Genomic DNA, 20581 nt, shown 5'->3' on the forward strand with positions numbered 1-20581 from the left:
GAATGGGGAATATGAAGTACATTATTAAATATTCAAAATGGAAAGTATGAAGACATCAACCAAATAAAAAAAAAATCTACCCCAGACACAAATGAACCTGTGTCTATCATTTTATATGTTTAAGGTACCCATACTTTCACCAATACAAAAAAACTGTACAAGCAAACAAAAATGTAGCCTGACATGAACTATAGAAATAGATCTCAAAAGAAAGAAATATAATGTCCAATGGACATAAAAAATTTGAGAGGAGATGTTGTGATGTGACTTTTACCATATGACTTCTGGTCATCCGGTCATATAAAAGGTGTGAAAGAGTCATATTTCATCAACAGACTTGTACCTAACACCTACGATTGTAAATACACTTTGTTCTAGTTTTACTACTTAATAAAGTAGTTATCTACATTTTCTTTTTATCTTCTTTTTTAATGCAATATAACAGTCTTTCTTTTATGCATGTATTCTCGTGTCATTATGTGACTGTGGTTCCTACCAATTTTCTTGGTGCTCTCTGGAACTTCGTATTACACCCTATATTAAAGATCAATATCTTGTTCATTAAATTCAAGGTTTGTATTTGTTGTTCATTAAATTCAAGGTTTATATTTGTTATGGTTTCTGAAAGTATTTAATAGTAACTTGAATGTAGTACACATGTGTTAACGTGTAGACCTTGCCGCAAGGATTATAACAAAGGAAGTGGAAAGAAATTTAACTTACTGTTTCGGGTTTTAACAAAAGACCTTTATTCCTCCTTCTCCAGACATGCATGACATTTCTAATGTGATTATGATCGTCGTTTTGTGTACACATTCTTTTTATAATCTTTTTCCTTACTGTGATGTCACTTTGCACATAGCTCGGTCATTTGCATACAACTGTTGTCCATGCTCTATTACAGAACAGCCAATGTACAAATATATAAAACTTCAATGCTTTTAAAAAAAATTTATTTGCTGTAGTCATGCTTATCAAGGCCTGGCGGAGGGGCACTCAAAGTTATGAGTTAATGAGTTTCAGGTGGGACAACAAAAGAATCCACTCTCAGTAATTTACGTGACTTAAATAGGAATTACAATGCTTGAAATTATAAATTTTTCAGACTTTTGTGGGGAGTATAGTAATGATCAATGATTGGATAGAAATTATTTAAGAGGATGGTTTAACAAAAACTTGTTTATACTGGATTTAAAAACCACCATAGTATAGTCAGTTGGAAAGCAACTCTGCAGTATTGTATTCCAAAGAGGAGCAGTTCTAGGGGAAAAAAGCTTTACTCATGGAATTTTTGTTTAGATTTAGGCACAGAGAGAGAATAAGGGAAATTATTGACAGTCGTAGCTAGGCAAGTGTTTGCAGTGAATGTTCTACAGGGGGTGGGAGCATAGAGTGAAGCTCAGTCAAGCACCTATAATGAAAATGATAGAGCAGAGAAAGGCTCGTAACACTTCTTCTGTGAGAAAGGATGCAGGGAGAAGAGGACATCACCCACTAGATTTCAAAGACAGTTTTGTACTCTGCAAATTATTGTAAGTGAAGAATGATACAGGTAGTTACAAGGTTACAACTGACTTTTAATAAATATGTGGAAATGGCCTGCTTGTACTTGTACTATGATCATACACCTTGAGGATAATGACATCACCACTGATATGCTACTTGAAATACTTTATTTTATAAGAAAGTGATTATCAGCACTTTCTCTACAAAAGAACAGTAGGAGTACTTGGTAATTAAACGATTATGAATTTAAACAGTTTGCTAGATCATAGGGAAAGAAATCAGGTTGATTTAAAATTTAGTTTACTTTGTCTACTTTTATAGCACATACCCAATTTGAGTAGACATATTTACTGCTGAAACAATATATAATTTTATTCATAGCTGAAAGATAAATTAGGAGTTCATACTTTCCCGAATTAGTACATAAATAAATATAATAGACTTGGGGTTGGATTTGAACTTGACTTGCTAATTCTATAATCTATATCAGTAACGATTAAGCCCTACCCCTCCTCCATTAAATATATTATGGTTTACTATTGTATACTATTAAAGAGGAGTTGCTATTTAATCACAGTTAAGAGAAAATTGTGGGTCCATACTTTTCTAGCAGCATTAGCATGTAACTAGACCTCCAGGAGTCTAGATGAACCTCTCTTTCTGATTTGATCCATGAAAATCATTTTGTGACATTATCTACTTACTGTGCATGATTATAATTTAGTGATGTCATCATTTGACATCATCCTAGTTCCATAGATATGATGTCATCCATTGTGCATGGGAACAAATAAATAATATAAACAAAATAATAAGATATGCAAAATTTTAGTAATAATATAGATAGATTTGAATGCTTTAATGCAGTTGTCTTTTAATTCTGAAAGTAAATGTTCTTAAAGAATAATTTCTTCTACTTAAAATTATTAAATTGCATGGAATAAGCAAGAATAGCAGATTTTTAGGGTAATTTATAAAGTTTGCAGCCATGGAAAAACATAAGAAAAAAAATCTGCTTAGGCATTAAAAATAGTTCTACACTGTTGTTTTCATTATCTAAAGGGCAAATGTCTGTTAGTGTGAATGTATGTATGTGTGTTTGCATGTCTTGCTAAAACTTGAAATCTAAAGTGGATAAGAATGATTCTGGTACTGTTTTAAAGAGCACGGTCTCAGATGCATAATATGTGAAATTTAGAAGAAAATATTCATTTTTTTCTACCTTAACAACCGCAGAATCTGATGTTCACATAAAATCTTCTTTTTCCAAACGACTTCAGCATCTGCACATGCATGAACCATTTCACCTCTTGGATATGTTAACTATATAAATTTGCAATGTCATGATATGACTGTTGTCATGGGCCAATGGGTTAGGGTGCTGACCAAGAATTATTTGCTTTTGCATTCACGTTCACCTTACAGCAGACGTTTCGTTTTTTTTTGTTTTGTTTTTTTTAAATTATTTTGAAAACTTTTATTTCAGTAAACTTTCGCATTTAAACAGGGTTAAAAGATTTTATATTTTTTGTTTCGTACTTACTATTATTTACTTGGCCCAAAACAAATAATTAGAGGGAATCTTTTTTATCGGTGGTTGATTTAGATGAAGGTTGATTTAAAATATCCAATTACTATTAAATGCATGAATATCACTTAAATAAATCACAAATACTTTCTTTTTTTTTTTTTTTTAAATCGTAACTGCTTAAAACATTTTTTTCTTGCTCACATGCCCCTATTCCAAATTCATAGCAGTGGGCCGAGATCAGTGGAATATTTTTTTTCAAACTTATATAAATTATTGCACAGTAAAAATAATTGAATAAAACAAAAATCATTTAGCAAGTGTAATCAAGCACAACTTCATTTTCTTTTTTATATGGCCCGGGCAATGCCAGGTAGTCCTACTAGTATATTACTAAATGAGAAATCATTTCTATTAAAAATCTAGTTAGTACTATGCATTTAAAATTGAGAAACGCATGCTTGATAAGTGTCAATCTTATGTGAAAGAAACCAAAGCAAAACAAAATAGCCACTGTTGAACTGATGTTGTGTTTATCTAACAACTTGAATTTTAACTTGAAATAATTACTTATTTAGTAATATTTATTAATAATAATATAAATTAATTATATTTAACAAAAACAACAACATAAAACTACTTTTAATGCCTAAACAAATTTGTTTTTTGCATTCTTCCATGGCAGTAATCTTTATAAATTACAATTTTTATTAGTCTACAAAACTTACACAATAGATGTGATTGGATTTATAATTACGCTAACCAATTCCAGTGTGTGACATTACACTAATCATAAGCACCACTAAAGTTATTACCACTCTAATATTGTACTAATAATTTAAAAAAAAAGAAAAAAAGACTCCAGGAAGAGAAAGTACAAACGTCTTGATTTGTGAGAAGAAAACTTACAGTGATTGCAATGACTTTGCAATATACTTTCTCATGGAGACTGAGCATTTCCGATGGATCATCAATCCGAGTGTTCGACATTTGAGACTTATGAACAAGACCTGGAAATAATTAAAAAGTAAAATTAAAAAAAAAAAGAAAGCATTGATTAAGAAACTATTAAAGTTGTTTAAAAAAATAATAGAAATAATATTTTTTATTTACAAAAAAAAAACAAAAAAAAACAGTGTTTACAAAGTGCGTGCGCACGTTCATGCAGCCATGTTTTACGTAATGAAATCAATTTTACGAGTTAAATTTTTTTTCAATTTTTAAACTTTAAAAATCTATCAAAATTTTTCTAATGGTTCAATTTTTACGATATTTTCAGGTTCAATGTGAAACGTTATGGTCTTTCCAATAAACGTAATATAATATTCTAGACAAGCGTTTTTTTTTAATTCAGCCCCCCCTCCCCATTTGAAGATAAAAGATCAATAAATAAAATAAGCTAATTTAAAACAAAAAAAGAATAGTTATTTGCAAATTTACCTGTAAAGTCCAAAGTTTAAAACTTTTTTTTAAAAACCACGTTGAATTTTTTTTTTAAGTGAAACCTTATAATCTTGTTCTAACATCTAGAAATTTTCGTACAATTACAACAATTTTTTGTATTTCATTCAATGTATTTTCTTTTTTTTTTAGATAATAAAAAAAAATTCACTACATAAAGAAGAAATAAAATATATTAAATCAAAAACTGAATTTCTTTGAGAAAAGAAAAAAATCAAAAAAATCTCCTTGACTGGTTTTTTTTTAAAGGCAAAAACTTATAAATGTCACTATTTTTCATCAATGGTGACACATATTTCTTCATGCACAAAGCTAGACGACTAACGTGAACGTGTGGTTTTTACATCCTTCTGTCCATCCGTAGTTCAAAACAAGAACAAATACAGCATTGGCATTTCGCTAACACCGTAAAAATGCTTATTTGATGGCTGCCTTTTCAAATAGTTGTTTAAAAAAAATTTTTATTTAAAAAATACCTGGAATATAAAATATAAATATGGATAAATTCTTAACAATGAAGAATGGAAGTACTCATTGAATAGTATTTTTTATAGGTAAGTGATTTTTTAGAATTTATATATAAATATTTTATCGAAGCAAGTTAAAATTCGTTGATTTTCTTGAAATCTTTTTTAAAGAAAACCGATTTAAAAAACAAATATTGCATAATTTGCTATTAAACCTGTTATTTTTTTAATTTGGTCTTTGCTCCTTTAATTGAAAAAAAAATTAGGGTTTGAATTAAATTTTCAAGTAGTTATAAGCTTGGAAAGATAGGAGGTCAAATTATTCGATTTTTTATCACGCATCTTTAATGTCAGTTTCTGACACTGTCAACCAATTGATTTGATTATAAAATGAACGATTTCGATGACAATAAAAATATGGGAGTGTGAAAAATTCATTGATCATCATTCAATCCCGGGCAACGTCGGATAGCTTGTAATAGCTAATTTTCTTTTACAACAAAAAGTTATAATTGGGAATTGGAGAAAAACAAACAAATGAAAACAAAACAAAAATTCTCATAATTTCATAAATATTGGCAAACCAGAAGAGTACCCGCTGCAAATGTAGCAGCAAACAGTGTTTGGTAAAATTCTTTTCTTGATATTAAACTTTATCAGTAATATAACTTCCAGCGAGAAACGCTCAACACTACTTGTTTTTTGAACTGAATAAATGCTTTAAAGTCCACTTTAAAACAAACCCAACATTACTATTATAAATAAGTTTTATTTGATTATTTGTAAATGAAACTTTGTAAATTAATTTTGCCAATTTTCTGTATAATAACATGTTTTTCACAAGTAAAAATCGTTTTGGTACAAGAAAATTAAAAGCAGTGACCGCTAGTGATTAAATCATCGAATTAAGTTTCCATTTTCAAGATTTAAAAAAATAAATTAAATTCAAGTAAATATGGCAGCGGGAAAATTTTATTTAGCCTTTTTTTTTTTTTTCAGATTATTATACATAAGTATTTATGATAAAATAATGATATTTTTTTTAGTTTACCGACCGCTCGGCATTCACCTCTAATTTGTTAACACTTATAGGTTTTCGGGTACGCTGAGAACTAATATTGCATTTATTTTTTGCGCAAATGCGCAGTTATCCATATTTGAAGACATTCAGTATCCAACCTAATCACTACTCTTTTTTTCTGGCAGCCATCTTGTTTCCCATTTAGGAAAAAACGCCAAAAACAGCCAAACGGAGCCAAAAGAACCAAAACATAGCCCCCAAAACATTTTTCGGCTTCAATGCCGAAATGACCCCCCCACCCCACACTTCCGGACATTTTTCCCCTTCCCGATATAAAAACGAACAATCTTTTTTTCACTTTCTTAATTATATTCATTTTTTTTCACTTTCTTACTAAAATGGCGCACGCGCGTAGTCACTTCACATTTCACAAGGTGCATGAATACATGGCGGACATTTTAAATGACAAGAAATATTTTTCATAAAATATAGTTTTCACCTCATTAAGAGTAAAAATATTGCTGTCAGTAAGTTTTTACTAGCTGTTTACAAAAGCATATTTTATGTTTTTCGTTCTTCTTTGGGGGAGGGGGTATTCAAATATAGAACTTGTGTACTTTAACATGAAAAAACAGTTAATTAAACTGCAGAAGCACATGTTAAAGTACACAAGTTCTATATTTGAATACCCCCCCCCCAAAAAAAAAGAACGAAAAACAAAAAATATGCTTTTGTAAACAGCTCGTGAAAACTTTTTTTTTAGATCAATTAAAAGGGGTTAATACCATGCAAACCGTAAATTTGCGACGAATTTGATTATCAGATTTGTGGCCTGCAACATTAGGTGCATCAGAAATTTGGAGGAATTTTTGACACCCCTAACAGAAAACTGTGAATAAAATATAAAAAAAAAACTCATAATTTCTCTTTTTAAAGTGGGTTGTTTATTTTCTGTATGGAATATACTTCCAAAATAAACTATTAAAGTTGTTTAAAAAATAATAGAAGTATTATTTTTTTAAAAAACAGTGTTTATAAAATGTTTACAAAATGCCGGCGTGCCTTCATGCAGCCATTTTTTTACGTAATGAAATCAATAGAATTTTACGAGTTAAATATTTTTCAATTTTTAAACTTTAAAAATCTATCAAAATTTTTCTATTGGTTCAATTTTTACGGTATTTTCAGGGTCAATGTGAAATTTTATCCTCTTTCCAATAAACCAAATATAATATTTTAGACAAACGTCTTTTTTCAAATTAAGCCCCCCCCCCCCATTTTGAAATGTCTATTAAGATTTTAATAATTAATTTATGTGCCAAAGTTTTATATATCACAAATTGAAGATAAAAGATCAATAAAGAAAATATTCTAATTTAAAACAAAAAAAGAATAGTTTTTTGGAAATTTACCTGTAAAGTCCAAAGTGCAAAACCTTTTTCTTTAAAAACTATGTTGATTTTTTTTTTTTAATGAAAGCTCATGTTATGCTTACATCGTCAAGTAAATACCAGACGCTGACGGCAAATTTTTCTATTTCATTGAATGCTTTCTTTTTTTAGATATTAAAAAAAAAAAAAATTAGTCAATAAAGAAGTATTAAAATATATCAATCAAAAACTCGTGTATTGCATTAAAAGAATTTAAAAAAAAAAATCGATGAAACGGATTTTTTGTTCTAGATGAAAAACTTATAAGTGAAATGTGCGTTTTCTTTTAACTATGGAGGATGAAAAATACTAATTTTGGTTAACACACGCAATAAAAAAGACATTATTTATGTCCCTTGGACGAATCCATATTTCATAAATTTCATATTAGCAAAAGCAGCTCTTTAAAGCTTGCGCAAAACAAGTTATGAAAATGCGATTTTCTAGGACTCTCACTTAAAAAAAAATTCTTTTATTTAAAAAAATACATGGAATTTAAAATATAAATATGGAAAAATTCTTAACAATGAAGAATGAAACTACCCATTTAATAGCATTTTTTTTAGATAAGTGATTTTTTGGCATTTATATATAAATATATATATATTTATAAGCAAGTCAAAATATGTTGATTTTCTTTATATTTCTTTTTTTAAAGAAAACCGCTTTAAAAAAAACAAATATTGCAGTTGCTATTAAACCTGTTATTTTTTTTTAAATTTGGTCTTTGTTCCTTTAATTAAAAAAAAAATTAGGGTTTGAATTACATTTTTCAAGTAGTTATAAGCTTTGAAAAATAGTAAGTTGAATTATTAAAGTTCTGATCATCATTTTTAATGGCCACTTTCTGATACACCTACTGCAACATTGAATATCCCTAAAAAAAAATTAGTGGTCGGTGTTCTGTTGTAGCGAAAGGTAATATTTACCTTTAAATATATTTTAATAAATATTACTATAAATACTGTTTTTAATTTGGTCTTTTCTTTACGTTCTTTCCTTTCGCTCAAGATTTCTTGGAATTTACCACATCCCCCTCCAATAAACCTTACTTTGCGCCAACGCCGGTGGTGGGGAGGGGGGATTCCAGTTACATGTGGCATATTTAGCTTCTTTTGGCGTTTTTTCGTTATTGAAAAAAACAAGATGGCCACCATTAAAAAAGATAAGGATTACATTGGATACTGAATGTCTTCAAATATGAATAACTGTGTGTTTGTGCAAAAAATAAATGCGATATTCGTTCTCAGCATATTTGAAAACCGAAAAGTCGACAAATTAGAGGTGAATGTCGAGGGGTCGGCAAACTAAAAATTTACCAAAATAATTATTAAATGAAGCGTTATAATTATTTTTTAGGGTGCGTCTACAGAATTTGAACCTAACTAAACCGACTTTTTCCAAACTAAAGCTAAAGGGCTTAGCCAGGTTAGCTTTTTTAAAACCAAATTCGCGAAATTTGGCCTTTCTTTTTTCAAATTTGGCCTTTTTCTGATCATTTTATATAAATATTTTTTAATAGTAATTATTAAAGAAAAAGTCATAATTAAGTAATTTAAAAAGTAGTTTGGATGTCAAAAACTTGTAGATTTTGAAAAATTTTGTTTTTTTTCTTTTCGATTCATGGATTTGCATGAGAAAAACAATCCCGGAATCAACATCTGCTAATATTTGTCATATCAGGAAAAAAAATCTCTTTTTTTTTTCCTAAAGACTAAAGCCCCCACCCACTCACCGCCCCCTGGCACTGAAGGAATAGCACACCTAAATGTTTAAATTTGTTTTCACACTTACTTAATAAACGTTTATATGGAACCTCTCAGAGAGTTCACAGTTTAGTATGAAACTGTACTGGGGACATTTCTTTTTTTTTTTTTTTAGTGCTGGCACCTTGGCTCTGTCCAGTCAGGTCACTCGGTCACTGAGTATATCTCCTGAAATAATTAATGCTTGTATTTTTCTTTTGGAATTCTTTAAACCTAGTACTTTGAAATTACTTGAATCAATGTATTTTCAATTTATGGAAATTTGAAAACTTATAACTGTTAAACTATCTCTCAAATAGCTACTTAAAGTTGTATTTAAAAAAAAAAATGTTAGAAAATAATCATATACTTTTTTCTGAGTAAGTCCCAAAATTTTCTTTAAAAATCAATAACTATAGATTTTCTAACTATCTTGGATAGTCTTAATAATGACGCATAGATTGTTCTTGGAAACAAAATCTACTTTTAGAGTTATGACTAAAATTAAGTTTATCAATATTTTAGAGATATTTTAAGTTGATACCCCCCCACTCCCTGAGTAAATTTGGTATTGTGGTGACTGAAATAATTCTTCACTAAGAATATGACAGACAAATAAAGTAGACACATATTATGTTAAAAAAAAATATTATGTACAAACTATCAATAAAAATGACATGGGAAAATTGGCTTTAGTAAAAGTGGTAAAATTGGTTAAATATGAAAAAAATAGCAGGAGTGAAAGATATAGATAAAAATCTCATGAGTTTATGAAAATCTTGGATGCAATGCATGAAGAGAAAAAATTAAGAACTTTGGCAAATTAAAAATAAAGCATATCTATATTTAAAAGTAGATGCGAAAGTATTTGCAGGTGGGTATCATGGCAACGATTATTAAGTTTAATTTGGGGCAAATGCTTTGATAACCCCCTCACAAAATGGTCGTTAGCCGTTATGTTTGATTTTAGACAAATTAGATTTCCTGTGAAATATTTTGTTTACTTCTCTTTTCCTGACTCTTTATTGACACTGCACATACATTACCGTTGTTTATGTTTTATTATAGGCAAACTTTTACCTTAGCTCCACCTCCACACTTTTCTTTAAAATGCTGACATAGAATTTCGACTATGCTGATTAAGAAAATCTCATTTATATTTCGCAAATACAAGTAGTTTTTGAGATATAAAGACCTATATTATGCACTTTAAATTAGTGACCGCTAGATTTGTTCGCACACGCGGAGAACAAATCTAATTCTATCAGACGAACACTGCCACCTCCCTAATATTTTTGTTGGTTTATAGTCTTTGCAGGTGGGTATCCTGACAACGATTATCAGGGTTAAATTTGGGGAAGATATTTTGACAGCTCCCCTTCACAAAATGGGGTGTCTATTCTAATAGTTGTCATTAACATGGAGAGGTTGGGGAGTGCCTATTCTGAAAGTCATTATTAACATAAGGAGATTGGGCAACAACAACAAAAACAACCATACTTTAATTTTGTACAGAGGGAGGGCATGCTTCCCCAGGCAACATCAGTTAATGAGCCCTGTTAGTATTTAAATAATTTAAGTTAATAATCTTGTAAAAAACACAATTTATCTTCTTTCGCAGAAGAAATTCTGGTTATATACTCTTAAAACCCTATCCTGTTAGAAATAGGGGTTAAATTTATAGGTGTATGTTAAATTTATAGGCGAGATTGATCTCTCACTCTGAATTCTAAAATAACTGTTTTACTCAAGTTTTTTAAGATATTCAAACGAAATCGTATAAAAAAGTAGATTTATCTGTTATTGGGGGGGGGGCATCTTAGAGTTCTTATCTACAAATTTACCAACTCTTCCTAAAATTATTTAATATTAAAATAGTACTAAATATTTTTTAACATCTTGTATAATACTAAAAATATCTAAACTGTAGAATGTATTGTAATGAAAGTATTCACCTAAATATTAAAAATAAAACCTTTCCATATTAAATTAAAACAGAAAAATATGCTTGGAAGGGGTGGGGGCAAAACATATTTTTCAGTTTCAATTTCATAGGTAATCTTTTCCCAAAGAAAACACTGCAAAACTAATACAGAAAAAACGGTTAAAAACTTCAGTATAGTGAATTTTTCTTTAATTTTCAATTTGGCTTTTTTTCTTTTTTTTCCTTTTTTACCTAAAAAATGTGGCTTCGCTTTTGAGTTTGGCCTTTTTTCCTAAAAAATTTGTCTTCAAACATTTATTATAGTCTGACAACCCTTAGTTTAGCCCTATTTTAAACTGGAGGAATGAGTGTGTATTTATTTGCTTCCCCACTGAGCAAATTAGGCACAAGGCCGTTTTTTAATGTGGAGATGGAGGGAGGGGGGAGGGAAAGGGGGTACCAGCTCCCGAGAGGTGGGAAATGGGAGCTGGATTAGAAACTGTTGGTATGAAGGGTTGCCCCTTCAGTGACCAAGTTCAGATATGTGGGGTTACCCCCACATATGGTCTTTGCTAGTCATAGCTTTGCAGCATCTGTCGGAACAGATACTACACTTTGATCTTGTCGCCCGGGCCCCGGAGGGCGCGCGGGCCAGTCTTGAGAGCTTAGCCTGTACTTCTTGAACGGTCCTACTTTTCCATTGTCAAAGTGCCATTTTTACTTATTTATTCACTTGTGCCATTTTTTCCGGTTGTCATTTTCACCTGTACCATTTTTACCGAGCATCGATTTTTATGTGATTTTAACTTGTGGCATAAAATAAAATAAAATAAAATGCAATAAAATATAGGATTATTTTAAAGATAACTACTCCAGACAACAGAAGACAAAATTGGTGCCAGAAAAAGTAAAAATAAAACTTGTCAGGACCGACTTAACTCGTGATCATGGGATAACGTTTCTTTTATCAAGTGGGTGTTAAAATTAGTGTAAGCATTTCAAATGGTTTCCTAAAGCAATAAAAGTAAGAGAACTCTTGATTATTTACTTTATTTGCCATAATTTACCAATAAAATAATTAAATTGGACCCAGAAATCCGGGTTCCCTGTTCCTCACTTTCATGTTATAAATAAATGTCTTCTAATAAATAAATACATCTGTGTTTGTTTTTTTATAATTTCCAGAAAAAAAAAATAAATAAAAGAATTGTTTTGGAATAAAAAAAAAAATACCCTCAACCCAATACTAATATATACATTAAAAATTTTAAATGAACAGATAAACTGCTTCAATATTTTATTAAATGAGAAAAAAAAAATCATTTGATTTTTTGCTTCTTCCACATCTTTGTTTTTTTTTCTTTTTGTAATTGAAATGTATGTTACTAATATTCAACATATGGAAAATATACTAAAAAAAAAGAAAAAAAAAGAAGAATCATTCAGTCTTTGATGATAGATTTTCTAAAGTCCAAAATTAATAAGATACGTTTAACAAAAAAACAAAACAAAAAAAAAAAACTTAATTACGGAGTCAAGACACGAAAAACGAAACCATATATTTATTTTAAAAAAATACTCTAGTTTTAACACTTTTGTTTTATTGTAAAACAAAAATAAAAGAAAGAAAACACTTACATATTATCAAAGAAAGCAATTATTTTATTTAGAAGAATTAATTCAGTTTAAATAATTCTTGTGTTATTACAAAACAACAAAAAAGAAAACACAGTTCTTGTGTAATTCTGGTACCGCGCTGAAATAACGTTATAATTTCGAAAGCCATTCTTAACATGGGAGGAGAGGGTATTGTTTAAAAGTCATTTCGGGGGTACTTGTTGCGTAGGTGTGTCAGAAACTTTGTGAAAAATATTGAATAATTCGACCCCCCGTGTTTCCAAGCTTATAACTACTCGAAAAATGTAATTCAAACCCTATTTTTTTTTTCAATTAAAGGAGCCAAGGACCAAGGTTTCATTAAAAAATAAATAAATAAATAAATAAAACGTGATTTAAAAAAAAAAGGTTTTAAACTTCGGACTTTACAGGTAAATTTCTAAAAAAAACACTACTTTTTTTGTTTTAAATTTGAATATATTATTTATCTTTTATCTTCAATTTGTGATATATAAAACTTTAAATTATTTACTTTTTAATAGACATTTTAAAATGGGGGGGGGCGTGAATTAAAAAAAAAAAACGTTTGTCTAAAATATTATAATCGGTTTATTGGAAAGATCATAAAATTTCACATGAGCCGCCGTCTGCATGATGCAGACGGCGGCTATTGTTAGAGGGCGATAACTAAATTGGTCGAATAACGCGGCGAAAGTAACAAATAAGATTTTTTTAAAACATTTATCAATATATGATTGTGAAAAAACATTTATTTAAAAGTCTGCGTAAGAAAATATAATTTTAATAAAACAATTTTGTAATAAAAATAACATTAGATTTTTATAAAGTAAAATAGCTTCTTTTTTTTTTCGAACAAATAAATAATTTAAATGAAACATCTTTTTTAAAGCTAATAATTTAAATGTTTTTTTTTGACAGAGACGCGCGCCACATTGCGACGAATTTAGGAAAACTCGTCTCAGGAAGACTCGTCTCCGGAAAACTCGACCCCGGAAAACTCGACCCCGGAAAATTCGTCCCCTTTCGTTAGGTAGGAAAACTGGTCCCTTATTGAATAAATATCGATTGAAAACACAATTTATAATCGTTCTTGAAGGAGATATTGTTTTTTTTAAATAGACTATAGCCTCCATAATATTTTTTATAAATATTTTTACTTGTTTAATGTTTTTGTTTTTTTAAAATAAAATCGATTTTCTAAGTGTCCGTTTTCTACCTAACTGGTTAAGTTCTTAGTGGTTTCACTTATTTTAAAGCGTTTATTATGTTCATAAACGAGACCGCATTTTTTTTTTATATATTAATATAAAACGAATTTACTTATTTACTGTTGTTTATAAAAGGGTAAAATCGATTTTTCTACCTCGCCGACTATGTTGTTTAATTTATTTGGAATCGTTTATTCGGTAAAGAAAAAAAACACAGAAAACAAACAAAAAAACATGTCGAGTGTTACGTGAGAACGAGAAATAATGCCCGGTATATCACATCTTAGGGGTCTTGATAATCGCTAAAAAATAGAAAATTAAAGAAATTACTGAGGGAGATTTGGTTTTAAAAAGAAAATAATAAATTTTAATATTTTTAAAAATATAATTTAGAGAGAGAGAGAGAGTGGGGGGGTAAAAACTATATCTCCCTCCGAAAAACAACCAACAAAAAATGAAATTAAAAAGATTCTTGATAAACGATAGCAGAGTTTTCAATAAAATTCATTAATAAATTTATTTAGTGATTACCTTTTCTCTTAATGATTGATTTTAGAATTTTGAAGTAAAAATTTTAAAAAATTAAAAATTAGTTAACGAGATTGTTAGCACATGGGGCAACATGGCATCTCTCGCGCCAAAAAAATATTTCGTTTTTAATTTATTAGTTAATTTTTGCAAAATTTGACAGGACGACAATAAATGTTGATGATTGATAAAATTATAATTTTAAATAACGCATGAGTGCATTTGGTATGAGAGAAAACAAAAACATAACAAAAAAAAAACTATCATGATTAAAAACCAAAACAAAAAAGTAACGAAAAATCGAATCGCTCCCTGTTTTTTAATTTTTTGGTTTTGTTTTTTATTATTGTTTTTATGACTCCAAAAAACATCGTCAAAATAAGAACAAAAAAAAAATTTGTAATTAAATTTGTATGAACATAATAAACGCTTCAAAAGAAGTGAAACCACTAAGAACTTAGCCAGTTAGATAGAAAACGGACACTTAGAAAATCGATTTTATTAAAAAAACAAAAACCATTAAACAAGTAAAAATATTTTTTAAAAATATTATGGGGAGACTATAGTCTATTTTAAAAAACAATATCTCCTTCAAGAACGATCATAAAATGTGTTTTCAATCGGTATTTATTCAATAAGGGACCAGTTTTCCTACCTAACGAAAGGGGACGAGTTTTCCGGGACGAGTTTTCCGGGCACCCATTTCGACAGTTTAGTGAAACGGAAACGCACCAACAAAAGATGCCCACAGTGCGAGTGCGCATACTGCAAAAGTGTTGTTTCGTGAACAAAAAATGTGTTAAAACTAAATGAATTTTTCGGTAATTTACGGGGAACGTGGACCCTGCATAAATGATGTTTTTATTTAATGATTGCTCCCTCAAAGCGTTTTCTTTCACTTTCCTCGTGACTTTATTTTTAATCGCGCGTGTACTGATTTTATTTAAAAAAATTTTCTTTGGGTGAATACTTTTATTTAGTGCTTGTTTTTATTTTATTTTAATTTTTTTATAATTTTCTCCGCTGAATATTATTATTTTTGTTAAATTATTTTTTCATACATATTCAAATAATGCTGTTGCCCCCCCCCCTTTTTGGCCTTAAATAGTACTGTCGCGGTTTCAAATCACCGCCTCAAAAAAAAAAAAAAAAAAAAAAAAAAATCCCTAATATATCTATACATTAACATATATATATATTAGCATTATAAATATGCCACTTTCATCCCATCTGGGTAGATTTCAAACAGCTTAAGTTCATAGAGTGAATGCGGCATTGTGGTGATTGCAACTAGTTTTAAGGAATAGACCAGTGGACGACCCCCCATTCTTTTCGGGCTTCATGCCTAATCATAAAGTTGTAGCATTTTTCGTTATATAATACCTGCCTGGCACTTGTTGTATGCCTTAAGAAATGTACACACAATTCTATGATAAATAAAGGGCAACTCGTCCGATTGATGGGGGCTTGGGGATGCCAGATTTGATGAGCCACAAACGTGCTGAGAGGCTGGCGTTCCTGAGTAGAATTCTGGTAGAATAATCTGCGTGGCTTCCGGGCCTTGATAAGTGGTGACCACCGTGTAAAAAAAAAAAAAAAAAACTCATCTCCAATCACTCGGTCGAAAGTAGACGCAAGCCGAGAAAGCAGCCGTGGTTCTACGACGAATGCCAAGAGGCGCTCAGAGTGTTGCCGGGGTCCAGTGACCTTGTCTGGCCTAGAAGGGCATTTTACAGGGAGTTAGTGGAGGGGACCACGTCGGACCCACTAGGGGAGCGGCTGCGGCTGTCGGACGGGGAGGTGTGCTCTCTGTGGAATTGGGCGCCAGGCTGGGGTTACCTCAACAATTCAGAGTTTTCCCTGACCTGGCGACTGGTTAGGAACGCGCTTGTCCTTAATAACAGGCATCACAGTTACAACGATGAGATTAACCCAAATTGTCCTCGGTGCAAGGAGGAGCACGAGGAAACTGTTGAACACGCTTTTTCGAGTGCTCTAAGCTATGAGAATACTGGGCGTATGTCAGCGAGGTCACGGCTTGCATCGTTCCCGACCGGGTGACGTGCCTGGATTTAGCATCCGTAGTCTACAACGCAGATCCGCTGTGGCCTAGGGAGGAATGAATGGTGTTCCTAGCGATCTTAGGTGTAGCTAGACTAGTTGTGTGGAGTGGACATCACGCGAGGCGAGGGGGGGGGATCCAATCTCATTACTATCTGATTTTGTATTTCAAACATCAACTTAAAATCAAAATCAGATGTGATAGAAGGAGGCTCTGTATTTAATCATAGGTGGATACACACCACTAGTTTGTGCACGTTCACGCAAAACAGGCTCGAGTACGTGTTCCCTGCCTAGGCATGGCACACGCCGACTATAAGAACAAACAAGAAAATCCCATCATGGTGGATCAGTCCCATAGCTAGTTGGTATGAATGAATCTCAGGGCTCCATTATTTATTTTTCAGGTGTTAGAATACCTCGAAGAAGCCCACACCCAATAATTTATTTTTGACCTTGTCCATCCCCACGGCACACATCTTGTGTTATATAGTTGTTTCATTAAAGAGTCTTAGAGAGAGACTATTATAAGTGATGCTTTTTCTTGTGAGAGTTCTTATTAGTAATTATATGAGTCTTAGTGAGAGTTCTTGTCTTATTACATATGATGTTGTATCTTAGAGAGAGAGATGTTGTTGAAATGACATTTTATAACACAGACATATAATAACAATACAATTTACCTTTTTGTAGAAATCACAAACACAAAGATGAGCTTTATCACAAACACATGATGGATTTATTTTCTTACGACCGGTCGTGACTTCCTCATTAAGAACTCAGTTTCACATCTTAGTTTCTGAAGTGACGTCTCGCTTCAGACGTCCGCCTGTCTGTCTCCCCTGACTGTCTCTCTCTGGTGTCTCTGACTCTCTCTCCAACCAACTAACTCCCACTTGCTATATTGAGAAATCCATGCATCCCGGCCACGTGAGCAAAATTCACGTGTTTCAACATGCGCGACTTTGCACGTTTTCGACATTGATTTCGCAATAACCTATTTTCCTTGTGTTGTTTCCACAAAGGAATTTAACCTACATATCTAATTTATTTAACTCATATTTTATTATCCACATTCTTTTAACAATTGAATAGTTTATTTATTATTTATTTCATCCGAATTAACAATTTACTGGACATTCCATTTAAACCTATTGTTCTTTAAAACTTATGTCCAGGGTTCGATTTCTGCTTTCTCTTATTTTCATTTTAACTAATCTCTCTATTTTTATACTTACATGAACAGGGGACAGCCCTTATCATGTAACACTTGGAGGTCACTGTACATCTCCACAAACCCTACCTATTTGTTTTGTCCATAGACTGGCCACTCAAACTTAAGAAATGACTCCCTTGTTTTCGGTGGTGAACCAGAAAACAGGAAGCATTTCGGAATTAGATTAGGAATGGAGGGTTTCTGCTAACACATCATCATTATCATTTTATTTGGTTTCTTTATTTTGTATTACTGTTATTTTTCTTTATTTTTGGGTGTTTTAAGGCTTTCATCCCCCCCCCATCATCCTCATTTATCATACACATCACAACTTCATATATCATACAGATCACCCAATTTTTTATATATATAAAAAAAAATCCTTAATATACATACATTAACATATATATATATATATATATATATATATATATATATATATATATATATATATTAGCATTGTAAATATTGTAAATATGTCATTTTCGTCCCATCTGGGTAGATTTCAAATAACTTAAGTTTATAGAGTGAATGCGGTATTATGGTGATTGCAACTAGTTTTAGGGAATAGACCAGTGGACGACCTCCGACACCCCTTCCCCCCATTCCTTCCAGACTTCATGCCCAATCATAAAGTTGTAGCATTTTTGTTATATAACACCTGTCTGGCACTTGTATGCCTTAAGAAATGTACACGCAATTCTATGATAAATAAAGGTAACTCGCCCAGGGAGCAACGACTGATGCTACCAGTCACATTGTCCAAACCCACCAGGAGCAGCCATTCTGGACAGCAGTTCAAACAGCCTTTATCAGGGCTAATAAGTTTTTTCACAAATGTGATCCACTACTGCTTGCTCCCGAGACACACCAGCAGCGAACTTCACTTCCAGTCTCCAGTGCTCCCGGCTTGCTCCAGAACCTCCAGCTCACTCCTGCAGCTTTCCAGCCCTTGGTGCCTCTCAGCTCACTCCAGCGTCTCCAGATCACTCCTGCAGCCTTCCAGCCTTTGGTGTCTCCTGCAGGCCCACCTGCCACCTTGCACGCATGGCTCCCTACCGGTCATCCGTTCCTAAACACTGATCCCTCCGTTCTCAGTGTCGTCCGTTCCTAAACACTGATCCCTCCGTTCTCAGTGTCGTCCGTGCTTAAACACTGATCTCTCCGTTCTCAGTGTTGTCTGTTCCTAAACACTGATCCCTTCGTTCTCAGTGTCGTCCGTGCCTAAACACTGATCCCTCCGTTCTCAGTGTCGTCTGTGCCTAAACACTGATACCTTCATTCTCAGTGTTGTCTGTTCCTAAACACTGATCCCTTCGTTCTCAGTGTCGTCCGTACCTAAACACTGACCCCTTCGTTCTTAGTGTCCGCCATTCGTTCAGGACCACCTAGACGTCCAGCTGATTGTTCCGGACCCAGCGAGCAACCCTGAACCACGCTACGTCTAGAGTACCTGTTTCCCAACCTTATAGGCGACCAGCATCCAGATCCAACGATTATTTTTTTTTTTTTTGCTTCCTTTAAAAAAATAAAAGGTAGCCCCTCGCCTTTAACCAAACACCCGTGTCTGACATTCTTCTTTGCCCTTTTGCTGTTTACCGTTTGCCTGTGTCTACCTTGTTAGTTGTTGGGTCGATTGTTCCCGGACAACCGGCCCTGCAACAGTACCTTCAAAATGTTTTCGTGCTTAAATAAGCCAAAGAAAACCTTTTGCGCTTTGGAGGAGCAATCATTAAATAAAAGCACCGTTTATGCAGGGTCCACATTTCCCGTGAAGTACCAATTTTTCTAAATAAAATATTTGCTTTATTATTTGATAATACAAAAAGCGTTTTATTTTGTTTGTTTGTTTCGTAATAACACAAGAAATGTTAAAAACTACAGTAGTTTTTTAATAAATATATGGTTTCGTTTTTTGTCTTCCGTTCAGTTTCGTTACATAATCAACCGTATCCACTTCTGGTAGCTTGATTTTCTTCTGAGCAGTGATCTTGGACATTACCTAAAAATATACAAATTTATTTTCTTTTGGAGTGGGGGAGGGGGCTCGTTTTAAAACTATATCCACCTCAGTATTTTCTTTTATTTTCGGACATTTTTGGTTCAAATTATTTACTAAATAATGTTGAGTGCGATATTACTTGTTATTTTTTTTTAACTAAATAAACTCTATAAAATAAGTTTAAACCCCCAAAATTTATGAAGCTAGATAGAAAACGAAAACTTAGAAAAATCAATTTAATTTTTTTAAAACAGTAAACAAGTAAAAATATTTTTAAAAATATTATGGGATGTGCATTACCTAAAAATATACAAATTTATTTCCTTTTGGAGGCAGGGGGCTCGTTTTAAAACTATCTACCTCAGTATTTTCTTTCATTTTCTATTTTTGAGCAATTATCAAGACTCCTAAGACGTGATCCTCTTATGTTGGATATTTTTTGTTCAAAAGTAACACTCGACATTACTTTTTTTTTTTTTTAACTAAATAAACTCTTTAAAATAAGTTGAAACACTAAAAGCTTTCAAAGCTAGGTAGAAAACGAAAACTTAGAAAAATTAATTTAATTTTTTTAAAACAACCGTAAACAAATAAAAATATTTTTTAAAAATATTATGGGATGTGTATTCTGTTTTAAAAACAATATCTTATTCAAGACCGGTCATAAAATGTGTTTTCAATCGAAATTTATTCAATAAGGGACCAGTTTTCCTACCTAACAAAAGGGGTCGAGTTTTCCGGGTACGAGTTTTCCTAAATTCGATTTTTGAAAGAGTTTCTGTTCATTTAAAATTTTTAGTTTTATAAATGGTGCTTTAAGAGCTTCTAGCTACTTGTTTTTTTTAA

At 31.7% G+C, this 20581-nt stretch overlaps 1 protein-coding gene across 3 annotated transcripts in view; it reads right to left on the bottom strand.

Annotated features, from left to right (window-relative positions):
- The window catches only part of LOC145293188 (zinc finger CCHC domain-containing protein 17-like), a 129549-nt gene that overhangs the window by 43473 nt on the left and 65495 nt on the right, over positions 1-20581 (bottom strand). For all 3 annotated transcript variants that reach the window (XM_080139681.1, XM_080139680.1, XM_080139682.1), the window contains exon 3: positions 3944-4044. In XM_080139681.1, coding sequence (XP_079995807.1) covers positions 3944-4044 — 101 coding nt within the window. The remainder of the gene's footprint in view (positions 1-3943; positions 4045-20581) is intronic.

Source organism: Euprymna scolopes, chromosome 14 (assembly GCF_053919585.1).
Source record: "Euprymna scolopes isolate OS-2025 chromosome 14, ASM5391958v1, whole genome shotgun sequence".
Lineage (NCBI taxonomy): Eukaryota > Metazoa > Mollusca > Cephalopoda > Sepiida > Sepiolidae > Euprymna > Euprymna scolopes.